We start from the raw sequence: 17,378 nt of genomic DNA, 5'->3' as shown, positions 1-17,378 counted from the left end.
TTCGGCCCACGATGTTGCACCGACCAGTTAAAAAAAAAAACTGTGACCCTCCAACCTAAACCAATTTCTTTTCGTCCATGAACCTATCTACGGATCTCTTAAACGCCCCCAAACTAGGCGCATTTACAACTGATGCTGGCAGGGCATTCCAATCCCTCACCACCCTCTGGGTAAAGAACCTACCCCTGACATCGGTTCTATAACTACCCCCCCTCAATTTAAAGCCATGCCCCCTCGTGCTGGATTTCTCCATCAGAGGAAAAAGGCTATCACTATCCACCCTATCTAAACCTCTAATCATCTTATATGTTTCAATAAGATCCCCTCTTAGCCGCCGCCTTTCCAGCGAAAACAATCCCAAATCCCTCAGCCTCTCCTCATAGGATCTCCCCTCCATACCAGGCAACATCCTGGTAAACCTCCTCTGCACCCTCTCCAAAGCCTCCACATCCTTCCTGTAATGTGGGGACCAGAACTGCACACAGTACTCCAAGTGCGGCCGCACCAGAGTTGTGTACAGTTGCAACATAACGCTACGACTCCTAAATTCAATCCCCCTACCAATAAACGCCAAGACACCATATGCCTTCTTAACAACCTTATCTACTTGATTCCCAACTTTCAGGGATCTATGCACACATACACCTAGATCCCTCTGCTCCTCCACACTATTCAAAGTCCTCCCGTTAGCCCTATATTCAACACATCTGTTATTCCTACCAAAGTGAATTACCTCACACTTCTCCGCATTAAACTCCATCCGCCACCTCTCGGCCCAACTTTGCAACCTGTCTAAGTCTTCCTGCAAACTACGACACCCTTCCTCACTGTCTACCACACCACCGACTTTGGTGTCATCAGCAAATTTGCTAATCCACCCAACTATACCCTCATCCAGATCATTAATAAATATTACAAACAGCAGTGGCCCCAAAACAGATCCCTGAGGTACACCACTTGTAACCGCACTCCATGATGAATATTTACTATCAACCACCACCCTCTGTTTCCTATCCGCTAGCCAATTCCTGATCCAATTTCCTAGATCACCCCCAATCCCATACATCTGCATTTTCTGCAGAAGCCTACCATGGTGAACCTTATCAAACGCCTTACTAAAATCCATATATACCACGTCCACTGCCTTGCCCCCATCCACCTCCTTGGTCACTTTCTCAAAAAACTCAATAAGGTTAGTAAGGCACGACCTACCTGCCACAAAACCATGCTGACTATCACCTATCAATTCATTACTCTCCAAATAACTATAAATCCTATCCCTTATAATTTTTTCCAACATCTTGCCGACAACAGAAGTGAGACTCACCGGTCTATAATTCCCGGGGAAGTCTCTGTTCCCCTTCTTAAACAATGGGACAACATTCGCTAACCTCCAATCTTCTGGTACTATACCAGAGGCCAACGACGACCTGAAGATCAGAGCCAGAGGCTCTGCAATCACTTCTCTTGCCTCCCAGAGAATCCTTGGATAAATCCCATCCGGACCAGGGGATTTATCTATTTTCAGACCCTCCAGAATATCCTGCACATCCTCCTTATCAACTGTAATACTGTCTATTCTACTCCCCTGCAACCCAGTGTCCTCCTCAGCTATATTCATGTCCCCTTGCGTGAACACCGAAGAGAAATATTGGTTCAATGCTTCACCAATCTCCTCCGGTTCCACACATAACTTCCCTCTGCCATCTATAACTGGCCCTAAACTTGCCCTAACCAACCTTCTGTTCTTGACATACCTATAGAACGCCTTAGGATTCTCTTTAACCCTATCCGCCAAAGTCTTCTCATGTCCCCTTTTAGCCCTTCTAAGCTCGCTCTTCAACTCCCTCTTAGCCAATCTAAAGCTTTCTAGTGCACTACCCGAGTGCTCACGTCTCATCCGAACATAAGCCTCCTTTTTCTTTTTAACCAACAAAGAAACTTTTTTGGTGCACCACGGTTCCCTAGCCCTACCAATTCCTCCTTGCCTGACAGGGACATACCTATCACAGACTCGCAGTAGCTGCTCCTTGAAAAAACTCCACATGTCGGACGTTCCCAGTCCCTGTAATCTCCTAGTCCAACCTATGTTTCCTAATTCTCTCCTAATAGCCTCATAATTACCCTTCCCCCAGCTAAAACCACTGGCCCGAGGTTCATGCCTATCCCTTTCCATCACTAAGGTGAACGTAACCGAATTGTGGTCACTATCACCAAAATGCACACCAACTTCCAAGTCTAGCACCTGGTCTGGCTCATTTCCCAGCACCAGATCCAATATAGCCTCACCTCTAGTTGGCCTGTCTACATACTGAGTCAAAAAACCTTCCTGCACGCTTTGAACAAAAACTGACCCCTCTAATGAGCTAGAGCTATAACAATTCCAGTCAATATTAGTCAAGTTAAAATCCCCCATAACAATTGCCCTATTACTTTCACTCCTAAGCAGGATTGACTCCGCAATCCTTTCCTCAACCTCTCTAGAACTTTTAGGAGGTCTATAAAAGACTCCCAACAGGGTGACCTCTCCTCTCCTATTTCTAATCTCCGCCCATACTACCTCAACAGATAAGTCCTCATCAAACCTCCTCTCTGACACTGTGATACAATCTCTGACCAATAATGCTACCCCTCCCCCTCTTCTACCTCCTTCCCTACTTCGACTAAAACATTTGAACCCCGGGACCTGCAGCATCCATTCCTGCCCCTGCTCTATCCATGTCTCTGAAATAGCCACAACATCGAAGTCCCAGGTTGATTAATCTCATCATTTGGGGACCATTCAGTAAATTTTTGTTGTTTTGCTTTACGGTTACCCCATAAGGTTATAAAAAAGTAACTAATTTCTCCAGATAATTTAGATTCCTATACCCATATATTTTCCTTTAATTGGAAAGGAGAATGAAATGGTGATTTAACTAGTAGGTCATCCACTTGTGTAAGGTTTAGTGCCTTTTGTAAGATTCAAGGCATAAGGTAAATTACCACAAATAATTCCACTTAAACAAAATATAGCATGTGGTTCAAGTTCAACAGCAACCAGGAATGGAATTAATCCACAATCACTACAGTGGGGCATAGTCACTGAAGTATTGAAATGGACAAATATTCAGGTTTAAAATCCTGTTAACAACAATAGCTTGCAGTTATATAACCTATTTAATGGAGGAAAATGTACTAAGGAACTTTACAAAGGCATAAGGAGAATTGAATGTTAAGCCAAAATGAAATTGTAAGTTACCAACACAGTCTTAGAAATCTTAGAATCCCTACAGCACAGAAAGAGACCATTCGGCCCATCGAGTCTGCACCGACCACAATCCCACTCAGGCCCTACCCCCATATCCCTACATATTTTACCCACTAATCCCTCTAACCTACGCATCCCAGGACACTAAGGGGCAATTTTAGCACGGCCAATCAACCTAACCCGCACATCTTTGGACTGTGGGAGGAAACCGGAGCACCCGGAGGAAACCCACGCAGACACGAGGAGAATGTGCAAACTCCACACAGACAGTGACCCAAGCCGTGCCAACAGTCAAAGAGATGTGTTTTAAGTTGAATCTAAATGGTGGAGATGAAGATGTAAAGGTGGAAGATTCTACTGAGGTAATTTCAGATTATTAGGGTGGTTTATGCACAGCCATAAATGGTGGCATAAAAGGAAAGGGGATACACCAAGGATCAGGGCAGGGGAAAGGAGTGTTTGGGGAAGTGGAGCCAGTAGCGTTGATAGAAAAGCTCGAGGACATCGAAGGATCTAAATGCAAGAATGTTAATTAAATTATTACATTGGCAAACCCATATGAATGATCTTAATTTCCACCAACCTTGTCCATGTAGCCCATGTAATCTTCTCAATTAATGCCTGATCCATTACTTGCTTGCCTGATGGAACCTCATGTACCTGACGCTTGTAGGCACCTGTGGAAACCTGCATAGAGTAAAGTATTTACTGAAACTGTTTTTATATTTTGAATAGAAAATTAAGAGTAATTTTTGATTGAAGATTTATTAATAATGTATGACATTTCTGCATTGCACTGCTATCCGTTTTAATGGACTGGTGTCAGGGTGTACATGGGATATGACATTGAATAGTGTTCTGTGCATCACTTAGTATTTTACTTAGCTTGCATGACAGTGCAGTCACTGACAACTGAGAATAATCAGTTACACAAGGAAGCATCCTAATTTTCAAACTCTAATTCCCTGGATTCTGGCAAGGTCCCAACAGATTGGAAAGCCACAATTCAAGAAAGGAGGAGGCAAAAAGCAGAAATTATAGGCCAGCTAGTCTAACATCTGTCATAGGTAAAATACTAGAATCCATTATTACGGAGGCATGAGAAGGACATTTAGAAAATCATCACATAATCAGGCAGAGTCAACATGTTTTTGTGAAAAAGAAATAGTGAATGACAAATTTATGAGTTCTTTGGATAAGCAGGATAAATGAAGGAGAGCTAGTGGAGGTAGTGTATTTGGATTTCCAAAAGACATTCAATAGGTGCCCCATGAAAGATTACTACACAAGGTAAGAACATAGTGTTGGGAGTAATATATTAGCATAGATAGAGAATTGGCTAACTAACAGGAAATAGAGTTGGGATAAATGGGTCACTTTCAGGTTGGCAAACTATAACTAGTAGAGTCTTGACAGTGATGCTGGTGCCTCAACTATTTATGATCTATATTAATGACTTAGATGAAGGGACAGACTGTATTGTAGTTATATTTGGTGATGATACAAAGGTAGGTAGGAAAGCAAGTTGTGAGGAGCATGAGACGGAGATAAAGCACTGTGGAGGGTGCTGGATTTTATCATAACCACTGAGGCTTTTCTGTTACCCAGGAAGAAAATGTGGGGCCACAGTGATGGAGTAGAAACCATTTTTGTTTATGCAAGTTGTTGTATCATGGTCAGTGACTTGAATAATTATCAGGATACCACCAATCACTCTCTCTCTATTTTCGAAAAGGAAATGAAATAGAGGCATTGGCCTGCTGACTAAAGCATCTGTCACCTGTTTGATGCATATATAGCAAATTGGTTGATATTATTGACATTGCTTGTGCTAACTGAAAAGGACAATGGACATCTATGTTTTTCCGCTGGCTGTGCAATTCTACATTAATGAGGGTTGGCTGTATGTCTTATTGAAACAGTATCCACAGTTTGATACCATTAAACTGGTACACAGACTTTCTGACTGGCAGAACTTTAAACCCAACCACCGCAGGTCTCAGTTGTGGACCAAATACTTAAAGATTTAAGAAATGTTGCAAATATTTTTCAATGCCCACTGTTGTATTTTGCAGCCTTTCCCTTTCAGCAGTATATACAATGCGTCTTGTATATAAGTGCTTGCTCAGGTAACAGAAATAAGGTAATCTCTGGCCCCAAATATTTGGCAGGTCAGTACTGGAGTACATGCTTGTATGTGCTGTTAGGTACATGCTAGCGCTTGTGCCTGTGAAACTTTGGAGATATTTATCTTGTTGTTTTGCGTAGGGTATGCCAACAGTGTTTTGATGCACCATTGGTGATTTGATCTGTGACATTTAATCACAAAGCATCTGATGTGACATACTTTATCATATGACATTTGATCATTGAATATTTTCGCAGTTTGCATATGTCACTGCATTTATCTTAGATGGGTATCTCAGCATTACCAAACCCCAAATAGAATGTTTGGCTTATTGTTTTGTGAGATGTATAACAATTTATAAAGCATAAAATAATAGAAACATTTAAGGAGAAGTAAAATTTAAATTAAAACAACTTTGGTGATGTATCTATAATATTGACCGCAAAGACCTCAAAACATTGCTCTGTAGTGCCCACACTTTCAGTGCTATGGGTGCTGCTTTGTCTCAAAGGGGTTAAGTAGTACAGGTGCTGGAGTATGCACCAGAACTATGCTGTGTAGACAGATTGTGACGTCAATCTACTTGTAATGCTGATTTGACACCTGCGTTGCTATTTTTGACCTTGCCGTCCAGCTAAAACAACCTCTTAAACGTTCACAGCTGAACATCTGTTCAGCATCAGGTTGGACATCTTCAAGTGCTATTTAAAGGAATCGTCAACCTCTCGGGTATAATTGACTGATTCCTATCTGCTCTGTCTGAATGTGTTGAAATGCTTGGTGATTTACAGAGTCGTTTAAAGTGGTGCTGTAAATGGGAGAAGACCATAGTTTTGACTTCAAGGTTTCAGGTCAGACCTCTTGCTCTCAGTCATGGGTGCTATAGTTGCCATCCCCCTTTATCTATAGTATGAGAAGGAGATGGAGCAGAAGAAGCACCTCAGAGGGCAAATTGCTTGCACAAGGAGTTGAAAGGAAGGCTCTCAGCCTTCAGGTTTTCTAGGAGCATTTCTTTAATCTCAAACTAAGCCAGAATTAGCCTGTGCATTGACTTCATTTTATGAAGAAGCTACTCAAATCTGCCACCTCTTGTCGGCAGGCATGGAACCTCGTAGCATGGCAAGAATGGTGCTGTCAGTGTTTTTAACAGTCATTATGGCCTTCAATTTCCTCCAGGCTAGAACAAGCTGCATCTGTTACATCTCCCTGTTCACTATCCCCTACTGCATTAGGGAGATGACTGATGTTCTTTATGCCAGGAGATGGGACTTCATTATCTTCTCACTTACTATAGAATAGGCAGACATGCACATGGCTTTGGCAGGATAGAGGCCTTTCCCATGGTGCATGGTACCATTGGCTTAATACATGTGGCTTAAGTGCTAAGTGCTACCCTAGTGGCTACAGCAGGATTGGTGGAAGGCTGCTGACATCCAAGGGGGTGGAGGGATGGTTACTGCAGCTTGTCTTGTAGGAGGCCCTTGAGCAGCTTTGTACCTCCTGGGACCAACTTCATGGACAACTCCGCCTCGGCATCAGTCAGGACTGGCTGACTGAAAGGTAAAAGCAAGGACGCTAGAGAAATGAAAATTGTGGGAGTATGAATTCTGTCATCCTGAGAGAGAACCACAGTGTCTGTGCTCCATAGGATCACTAGTATTCTCCGAGAAAGACACTTCAGCAGTTCTAATAATCTGCTGGAAAGCAGATTACGGGACTGCTGTGAGTACTGATATCCACAACCATGATGGTAACAAATGACTCAAAGTACTATTGACTAAAGATTATTTTCTTTTTGTAGGTGACTTATAACTTAATCATACATCACACTCTTCACAGAATTCCAGTCTTTATAGCAAGCAGTTTAAAGTTTCCCCCAGATTCTAATGGGTTCCCCCACCCCTGTTTCACCAGTAGTAACTCCAAGTGACCATCTCAGGCATTTTCCTCAGTTTGCAGAGTTTCTTAACCAGAAGTAAAGCCTGTTCTGATGATTCTTCTTCACCCTGGTAATGTCAGGGCAGATCTCTGTGAATAGGGAGGTAATGCCCTATTGGTATTATCGCTGGACTATTATTCCAGAAATTCGGCTAATATTCTGTGGACCCAGGTTTGAATTCCGCCACAGCAGATGGTGGAATTTGAATTAAATAAAAAATATCTGGAATTAAGAATCTATTGATGAAACCACTGTTGATTGTTGAAAAAACCCATCTGACTCACGAATGCCCTTTTTAGGGAAGGAAATCTGCCGTCCTTAACTGGTCTGGTCGATATGTGATGCTAGAGCCACAACAATGTGGTTGACTCTCAACTGCCCTAGCAAGCCTCTCAGTTGTATCAACATTTCAAGAAGGCAGCTCACCACCACCTTCTCAAGGGCAAATAGGGATGGGCAATAAATGCTGGCCAGCCAGTGACACCCTTTCTCTCCTCTCCGCCCAGAATTGTTGTCAATCAGACAGCATGAAACCTTACATTCAGGTAGAAATGCTACTTAACTATCCTTGGCCCCAACTAACTTTCATCTTAGAAGTAAATGGACAGTTTATAGCGCAACTGTTTACAACCCAGTACTTTCTTGGACTTCGGGTGAGTCAGTTGTGAACTTGAAGTTCATTGTGAACTTGAAGATTGTTGCCATTGCCTCCAAATACTTTAAACATTCTTCAGTCAATCTAAGCCTTCCTTTGATTTCTAACAATCAAACCATCCAGGCTTACTTTCAGACAGACTGCAGAACTGACCAGATAACCCCCTTCATTTGCCCTATATTTAAAGCTACTGTCAAAAAAATTAATCTTATGAACTTCATAACTAACTTTCAACAGGAAATTTCAGCTCTCGTATCAAACACTAGTTGTTGATTATTTTTAAAAACTGAATGTTACATTTGCCATATCCTATCCAATATTGACTTGAATGGAACTATATATTTGGTGACTTATATAACAAATACTGCCTATTATGCATGGCCACCTAGGAGAAACTTCTCTCCCAGATTTTTTTAAAGCAAGTTTGATGTCAATGATGGTACATCACAAATATAATACTGTTAAAGTAAAAGTTGGATCAATCAATTAAAACAAATCGATCAAAAATCAATTCATGAGCAAGTTGACAGAATTATTCTGCATGCTTTCAGTTGAATTAGGAGGTGTACTCACATAACCATCCTAATGTAGGAAATCCCCAAAATGGATCTCCCTCCCTTTGCAGATAAAAGCTATTAAGATGGGCACAATGTTATCCTATACATTATGGGCTGAATTTTATAAATTGGGCCACCCCCCTATCCAACACTATAAAATATGGCATGACAACGTTGGCTTGGCATAACAACATCATCACTTCAGTCTCCAAAATTATGGGTGATTGAGTGGGTGAAGAAATTGGAAACCAACCCACCATTTTGAAATTCAGTTAACAAATTATTGGGCCTGTTAATCCAACTGTCGTCAATGTTTCATTGGCTGTTGCATTTTTCGAGCGTCAGATTGGAATAAGTTTGGGAATGCTTTATAGCAGGTATAACAGGGTGGCGCAAGAGCAGATGTAAAGGCCTGCCACCGCCGACTATGGCTTCACGTAGCTGCAGATACTGCTGGTGAAGGTGACAGCGTCTGTACGATTTTTGACTTCACTACTTTTTTGAGCCTTCAATAGGAAATAACAACAGATTCAAAAATCAAGGACTTTTAAATTTGTATCTGTGACTGACCTGTTCACGGCATTATCATTCCACATGATGTCTCAACCAAGATTCCCGATTGGGCATGGAGTCCCCCTTTGGACCACTAATTGCCTGTGTTCCTGCTGGGTGGCTGTTAATTGACTGCCCAAAGCTTGATTCGCTGATATGGCAGGAGTGAGTGAGCCACTCACTTTTTGTTCCACCTCCCTAACCTTGCCGAAAAATGTTAAAATCCAGCCCAATTTCAAAGTACTTACAATAGCTGGGATTTTCCAAGCCAGTGGAACCCCAACGTAAACTTACCAAGATGGTTCATGCTTGGCCCATAGCTACACATCTGACTATTATTAATTTCAATGGTTAATACACCCATTAGGACATATAACCCTTGTGACAGAAAAATTAAAGAAAACGAAAAGTGACGTAAACAGTAATTTTATAAGCAATCACTTGTTTTTATCTGCAGCATTAAAATATTGAAAAATGATTAACAAGAGTTCACTCTAATATTTATTATGATAAAAGAAACATCCTACCTGGATATGTTTGCTGTCAGCTGAGAAGTCCATTTGAATAACAAAACTAGGAATGTCTTTGCAGTAACCAGTTCTGTTTAAAGTAGGGCCTTGTGTGAGATCATAAAAATCGACAGTATTTTCTGCAGAACCTACAGCCAGGAACATGGAATTGGGGCTAAAACTAAAACAAAACATACACATAATAAAAAGTCAATATTTTTAATTTGTCTATAGCAACTTTCCTTAATGTATTTTTATGTCTTATTCAATATAATATTCAATTTCCAAAGTTATTTTCTGAATTCGCAATTAAGTTCACTGCGCACCAATGACTTGAAATGGTAAGTTGGTGTTATGTTTTCTAGTTTCCATAAGTTAGAAAAGATCACAATTTAGATTTAAAATGCTGCAGTTTCAAGAAGTGTATTCCTTATTGCTCTCCAAGTGGCTGGTGGACTGATACTCAGCATGTGACTATAGTGCAGCAGTGAATGCGGCATCTGGAGATATCACAGAATTGTTATGACACATTTGGCCATCTTGTCTGCACCAGCTCTCCGAATGAGCAACTCACCACCACCACCCCCACTTTCTCCTTGTAACATTGCACTTTCTTCCTTTTTAGATAATAGTCTAATTCCCTTTTGAATGCTTCAACTGAGCTTGTTTCCACCACACACTCAAGCAGTGCATTTCAACCCTAACCGCTCATTGCATAAAAAAGTTTCCCTTCGTATCATTTTTGCTGCTTTCACTAATTACTTTAAGTCTGTGCCCCTCATTCTCGATCCTTTTGGGAGTGGAAACAGTTTCCCCTTATCTACTCTGTCCAGACCCCTCATGACTTTGAATGCCACTATCAAATCCCTTGACTTTTCTTCTCTCTCAGGAAAGCAATCCTAACTTTTCCAATCTAACTTCATAAGTGAAGTTCCTCATACCTGGATCCATTCTCGTGAATCTTTCATGCACCCTCTCTAATGCCTTCAAATCCTTCCTGAAGTGCAGCGCCCTGAACTGAACGTGTTTCTCAACAATTAATTCCTAGCTCTTTATGAATAACAATAACATACCTCTTGCTTTTAAAAAAATGCTTCTATGTCAATATAACTGTTCCAATCATTGGCCTTCTTGGTTTGAACAAAAGTTAACAACTGACTTTTGTAAATAAACTGCCCTAAGTGTCCTTTAAAGCTTGTTTTCTTTTCTCAATATTATTAATGGTATCACTTAGGTAATACCTCCATTTCTTAGATCTGGCATTCATTACTCTAAATTGTTAGTTGGCATGCTACAAGGCAATCTTGACTGTGTTGCTCATGGTGTTGTAGCGGTTGTGCTTGATATTGTTTATGTTGTGTCATTTACTTGTGACGTTGATGTTGCCTTCTGAGCTAGACATTTTGTTGGTGGAACAATGAACAGTACAGCACAGGAACAGGCCTTCGGCCCTCCAAGCCTGCGCTGATCATGATGCCTCCCGAAACTAAAACCCTATGCACTTAGAGTCCATATCCTTCCATTCCCATCCTATTCATGTATTCGTCCAGATGCCCCTTAAATGCTGCTATAGTACCTGCTCCCACCACCTCCTCGGACAGTGCATTCCAGACATTCACCACCCTCTGTATAAAAAGCTTTCCTCGCACATCTCTTCTGAACTTTTCCCCACGCATCTTAAACCTATGTCCCCTAGTACTTGACTTTTCTATCCTAGGAAAGAGCATCTGACTATCCACTCTGTCCATGCCACTCATTACTTTGTAAACCTCTATCAGGTCGCCCCTCAACCTCCGTCGTTCCAGTGAGAACAAACTGAGTTTATCCAACTTTTCCTCATAAGCTAATACCCTCCAGACCAGGCAACATCCTGGCCCTCCGCCCTCCTCTCCTCCCCTAAAGATGGAAGGAATTAGAACTTGGATAGGATAAGAGAGGTACAGAGTATGGTTTCCCTTTTTTTCCCACACTTGGGTTTTCCTCCTCCCATTGGATCCTGGTCCTTACCCATCCCTGGCTTATGTTCTGTCTTCCCATGTCAACTACAGAGAACTTAACTGTTATAAACTGCAACAACATGTGAAATTGCAAGTAGAGCATTTTTCATCACACTCCTTGTAAATGCTAGAGAAATGTATGCCTTGTAAATGCTGGAGAAGCTTTGGGGAGTCACACACCAGATCATCTAACCTTCAAAACCTGCTCTTGTCTTTACAGTAATTACGTGGCTAGTCCAAACAAAGAACAGCACAGGAACAGACCCCTCGGCCCTCCAAGCCTGCGCCGATCACGTTGTCCTATCTAGACCAACTGCTTATAATCTCTCTATTCCCTGTTTGTTCATATGCCTATCAAGATAAGTCTTAAATGTGGCTAACATAACTGCCTCAACCACTTCACTTGGCAGTGCATTCCGGGCCCCCACCACCCACTGTGTAAAGAAAACTTCCCCCGCACATCTCCACTGAATCTTTCCCCCCTTATCTTGAACTTATGCCCCCTTGTAATTGTCATTTCTGCCCTGGGGAAAAAGCTTCCAACTGTTCACCCTATCTATACCCCATATAATTTTATAAACTTCCATCAAGTCGCCCCTCAGCCTCTGTCTTTCCAGGGAGAATAATCCCAATTTATTCAATCTCTCCTCATAGCTAATACCGTCCATACCCTGCAACATCCTGGCAAACCTTTTCTGTACTCTCTCCAAAGCCTCCACGTCCTTCTGGTAGTGTGGTAACCAGAATTGGACACAATATTCCAAATGTGGCCTAACCAACGTTTTATATAACTGTAACATAATTTGCCAACTTTTATACTCTATGTCCAGATGAAGGCGAGCACGCCATATGCCTCCTTCAACACCTTTACCACCTGTGCTGCCACTTTCAAGGATCTGTGGACCCTGTATTCCCAGATCCCTCTGTGTGTGTCTATGCTCCTGATGGTTCTGCCATTTATTTTATAGCTCCCACCTGAATTGGATCTACCAAAATGCATCATCTTGCATTTGTCTGGATTAAATTCCATTTTCAGTTAAGGTTCAGGTCAATGGTAAACCACAGGATGTTTATGGTGAGGGACTTAGCAATGGTAATACAGTTGAATGTCAAGCAAAGGTGATTAGATCCTCTCTTATTGGAGACTGTATTTGTGTAATACAAGTGGTATTTGCCACTTATCAGCACAAACCTGAATGTTGTTCAGGTCTTGCTGCATGTGAGCAAGCACTGCTCCATTATCTAATGAATTACAAATCGGGGTCAACATTGTTTAATCGTCAGTCAACATGCCGATTTTAGTCTGAAGGATGTAAGGAAGTCATTGATGAAACAATTGAAGGTAGTTGGGCCACGAGCTAAAATATCCTGGCTTGAGATGACCGGTGTCCAACAGCCACATCCATCTTCCATTGTGCCACTTATGATTCCAGCCACTGTAGAGTTTTCCCTCTGATCCCCATATTCAGGTCTCCTTGCTGCCAGACTTGGTAAAATACTGCTGATTGGCTGGGTTGGATGTGACCTGCTTTTTGTGGTCAAAAAATACCTGGATCCATTTTTGCATTGTTGGAGCTGTACTAGAACAGTGTGGTGAGGGCTGTGACTAGTTCTAGAGCACTGCATTAGGTCTTCTGCATTACAGTCAGATTTTGACAAAACCTTGCTGCATCAGGGTGCTGTTTCTTGAGACCATAAGGGGGTGAATCAAATTGGTTAAAGGTTATCATTTGTGATGGTGAGAACCTCAGGATGATGTTGAGATGTTTGGTATTGTCTGGAATTCTTTGCACTGAGTTGGTAAAGAGGTAGTTTAGGTGTTGTATCAGTATTCTGGTGACCAAGTGTAATAGGAAGATGGGTTTGTACTCCTGCTGACTTTTTTAATTGGTTAATTCTGATGTCACTAAAAAATACACTCTTCAAGAATACTAGTAATCAATTGGATACTTCTACTCCCATGGATGTTGTACCTGGTATCGTGAATGGCAGCACTCCGGTCTCGTTTTTTGCCCCACACTTTCAGAGAATTAACCAGCAGGATAATGAATTCTCCATTCTTCATCCCAATTGCAACCATTTCTCCATCAGGGCTGTAAGCAGCACATTTTGCACCACAGCCAAGGTTCACTTTGTTTAGCAATTTCTATATTTGGGGAAAATTCAGGAGTACAATTTAAAATAGGTTACAATACCACAGAGCTCATATCATGCTTATATTTGCAAAATTGCAGTTTTAAATTTCATAATTTGGATTTGATTCTATCTATTAATAGGGTGACACTGGACTTGATTTTCTTGCAGTCAGGGGGACTCTGTAGAAGTGTAAAAATGGTAGCTGGGAGCCAACTCTGAGATTCTCAAGTCTATTCCTTGGGTTTCAGACTTTAACTGGTAACATCTAAGGATGCAGGCTGGTTCAGGCTATGAAAGTTCAAAAAATCTTACCCATGTCCCCCATGCCAAGCTATGCCCCCCACACTCCCCATGTCCCACACATAACAAAGCTTGGCTGAGAGCCCAAATATCCATTAGTGTTGAAACAGCTGCACCCCAGGGAAAGCATTGCTTGATTGACAGCTCTGGCTCTCTGCTCTATTTTGTCAAGTTCACAATGTTTATTTACACAAAAGAAAGATATTTCAAGTGCTTGAAGTTTCTGTTATATTTTAAGGAGTACAAGAAACTTTTCACTGTATCCCAATACATGTGACAATAAGTCAAATAGTTGAGACAGGAAGCTTCATCAATAGGTAACCACAAAGATAGCCATTCTGATGAGAAGATGGAAGTCACAGTAGTACTCTCCCACTCTGACAGGGAAATCTTCAGCTTCAGACAAGACTGAATGCTGGTATATACATTATAAGTCTTTACTTTCCCATAGGAAGTGAAAGGCTAATATAAAATCTGAATTCATTGATGTCAATTACTGCAGACACTCCATCAGAACATGGTGCTGGTGCAAAAGTCAACAGCCTGTTTTTCTTTACTTCAGGCTATCACGTCACAACTTCCCCGTTTCCATTTCAGTCCTGATTTTATCTTCCACCGTCTCAGCTATTATGTTCTTTGTCTCTCTCTTATGTCTTAAATCTTTTTTTATTATGATTCTTCCCACTTTTATTTGCATAGATACTTTCAGTCATCCAGCCATTGTCTATCACTCAAACCAATCTCCCACTGACACAGTCTACACGTCCCGCCGCCTCGGAAAAGCAGCCATCATAATTAAAGACCCCACGCATCCCGGACATGCTCTCTTCCACCTTCTTCCATCAGGAAAAAGATACAAAAGTCTGGGATCATGTACCAACCAACTCGAGAACTGCTTCTTCCCTGCTGTCATCAGACTTTTGAATGGACCTCCCTCACGTTAAGTTGATCTTTCTCTACACCCTAGCTATGACTGTAACACTGTATTCTGCACTCTCTCCTTTCCTTCTCTATGTGCGGTATGCTTTGTCTGTATAGTGCACAAGGAACAATACTTTTCACTGTCTGCCAATACATGTGACAATAAATCAATTAAACCATTTTGATAACATACAGTGCTTGAGAGGTCCGATATCTGTGATGGGGGTATGAGGAGGCCTCCCGATTCACTGGCAGTTCGGGATGCCCTGCATAATGGTGCCCAAGCACTCTGAAGCTGCTTCCTCGGTGTACTTGGGCTCCGTTTCTCCCCCCCCACCTCCCAGCTGTCAGAAAAACTGACACTGTGCCGGAAGATTGCAGTGCCGAACTCGCACAAAAGACCAACATGGAGGACCCCTGTTTACACGCTGTTATGCAACTTACAATTTTTGGGGGGAAATTCTCCCTGTTAACTTTGGTTCTCTCTCCACAGATTCTAACTGATTTGCTGAGTACTGCCAGCATTTTCCTTTTTCTATTTCAGTATTATATTTAACTTCTTTTGAAGGCAGAAAATCAGCAATATTTAGGAATGCTGCTTTTTTTTACCCTTTCCTACTTACTTTATCAGCCAGATCCCAAATTCTTATTGTACCATCATCACTTGCAGAAATCAGGAGGTCTTTAGAAGGATGTGTGGCAAGGCCCCAAATTTCTCCTTCCATGTGTCCATTAATTAGGCTATTTGATGCTGCATTCTTCTCTCCAACTTCAATTATCTCACCATCTTTAGTTCCTACAAGTATTTTCCCCTGTAATCAACAATAATTATTAGGAAGTAAGCAGTGTAAAATGCAAAGAAATATCTACAAAAATGCTGAAGGTCTAAAGTAAAAACAAATCACATAGCATTGCACAGATTAAGATTTTGTTGTTTGAATAGTGAGGTGCCTTTTTTAATGTATCGAGCAATAAATAAGTGGCAGATGCAACATATTTTAAGGCGGCCTGAATTCTAGTACAATAGGCACAGCTATTTTGAGACTTGGGCAAAGGTAGATTGTTGTTGTAGAGAACTTCATTTTGTGGTTAACTTGAACTAAGGAGTCCTTAAAAACAGAAGTGTGTTCTCTATCCTGGCTACAAATAGCGGTGTAGCTAAAAATCCGATTTGTGCCTGGCGCAAAAGATTTGCTATCTTGCCCCTTGGAATGGCGCAAATTGCTTTGCACCCAGAAAGGGCAGAAAGCTTATTAACATGAGATTGATTTATATTTCAATATCATTAGGAAGTCCGGAACGCATGCTTCCCATCTCCAGCAAGATGTCTTGGTGTGAATCGTTATTGGTCTGCAGTCAAGAGCCTGGCTGGACAGTGCCCACCTGGCAGTGCCCATCAGACACCACAGCAGCGGACTCGGTAGCAGACATCAGCTACTCTTGGGGCAGTGCTGGGGCGTCGAGCCTGGATGGGTTGGTGGCGGGGGGGGGGCTATGCGGAACAAAAACACACATGTCAGACTCCTATTTATTGACTACAGCTCAGCCTTCAATGCTATTATTTCCACGAAACTTATCTCCAAACTCTGTGGCCTGGGCTTTGGTACCTCCCTCTGCGACTGGATCCTGAACTTAAACCACAATCAGTAATGATAGGCAACAACAACACCTCCACGATCATCCTCAACACCAGTGCCCCACAGGGCTGTGTTCTCAGCCCCCTACTATTCTCCTTATACACCTATGACTGTGTGGCCAAATTCCCCTCCAATTCGATTTTCAAGTTTGCTGACGACACCACCGTAGTGGGTCGGATCTCAAACAATGACGAGACAGAATACAGGAATGAGATAGATAATCTGGTGAACTAGTGTGGTGACAATAATCTCTCCTTCCATGTCATCAAAATGAAGGAGATTATCATCGACTTCAGGAAGCATAAAGGAGAACATGCCCCTGTCTACATCAATGGGGACAAAGTAGAAAGGGTCGCGAGCTTCAAGTTTTTAGGTGTCCAGATCACCAACAACCTGTCCTGGTCCCCCATGCTGACACTATAGTTAAGAAAGCCCACCAACACCTCTACTTTCTCAGAAGACTAAGGAAATTTGGCATGTCAGCTACGACTCTCTCCAACTTTTACAGATGCACCATAGAAAGCATTCTTTCTGGTTGCATCACAGCTTGGTATGGCTCCTGCTCTGCCCAAGACTACAAAGAATTACAAAAGGCCGTGAATGTAGCCCAAACCAGTCTCCCTTCCATTGACTCTGTCTACATTTCCCGCTGCCTCGGCAAAGCAGCCAGCATAATTAAGGACCCCACGCACCCTCGACATTCTCTCTTCCACCTTCCTTTGGGAAAAAGATACAAAAGTCTGAGGTCACGTACCAACCAACTCAAGAACAGCTTCTTCCCTGCTGCTGTCAGACTT

The 17,378-nt window shown here is 42.0% G+C and overlaps 1 protein-coding gene across 1 annotated transcript in view; it reads right to left on the bottom strand.

Moving 5' to 3' along the window:
• Positions 1 to 17,378, bottom strand: part of LOC144504500 (echinoderm microtubule-associated protein-like 6) — a 376,096-nt gene that overhangs the window by 15,896 nt on the left and 342,822 nt on the right. The window contains exons 36-39 of the mRNA XM_078229865.1: positions 15,568 to 15,756; positions 13,561 to 13,733; positions 9,609 to 9,771; positions 3,834 to 3,937 (exon numbers count right to left, since the gene is read on the bottom strand). Coding sequence (XP_078085991.1) covers positions 3,834 to 3,937; positions 9,609 to 9,771; positions 13,561 to 13,733; positions 15,568 to 15,756 — 629 coding nt within the window. The remainder of the gene's footprint in view (positions 1 to 3,833; positions 3,938 to 9,608; positions 9,772 to 13,560; positions 13,734 to 15,567; positions 15,757 to 17,378) is intronic.

This window comes from Mustelus asterias, chromosome 15 (genome assembly GCF_964213995.1).
Source record: "Mustelus asterias chromosome 15, sMusAst1.hap1.1, whole genome shotgun sequence".
NCBI lineage: Eukaryota > Metazoa > Chordata > Chondrichthyes > Carcharhiniformes > Triakidae > Mustelus > Mustelus asterias.
The sequence above is the reverse complement of the archived record's forward strand: the minus strand, read 5'-3'. Positions and strand labels throughout refer to the sequence as shown.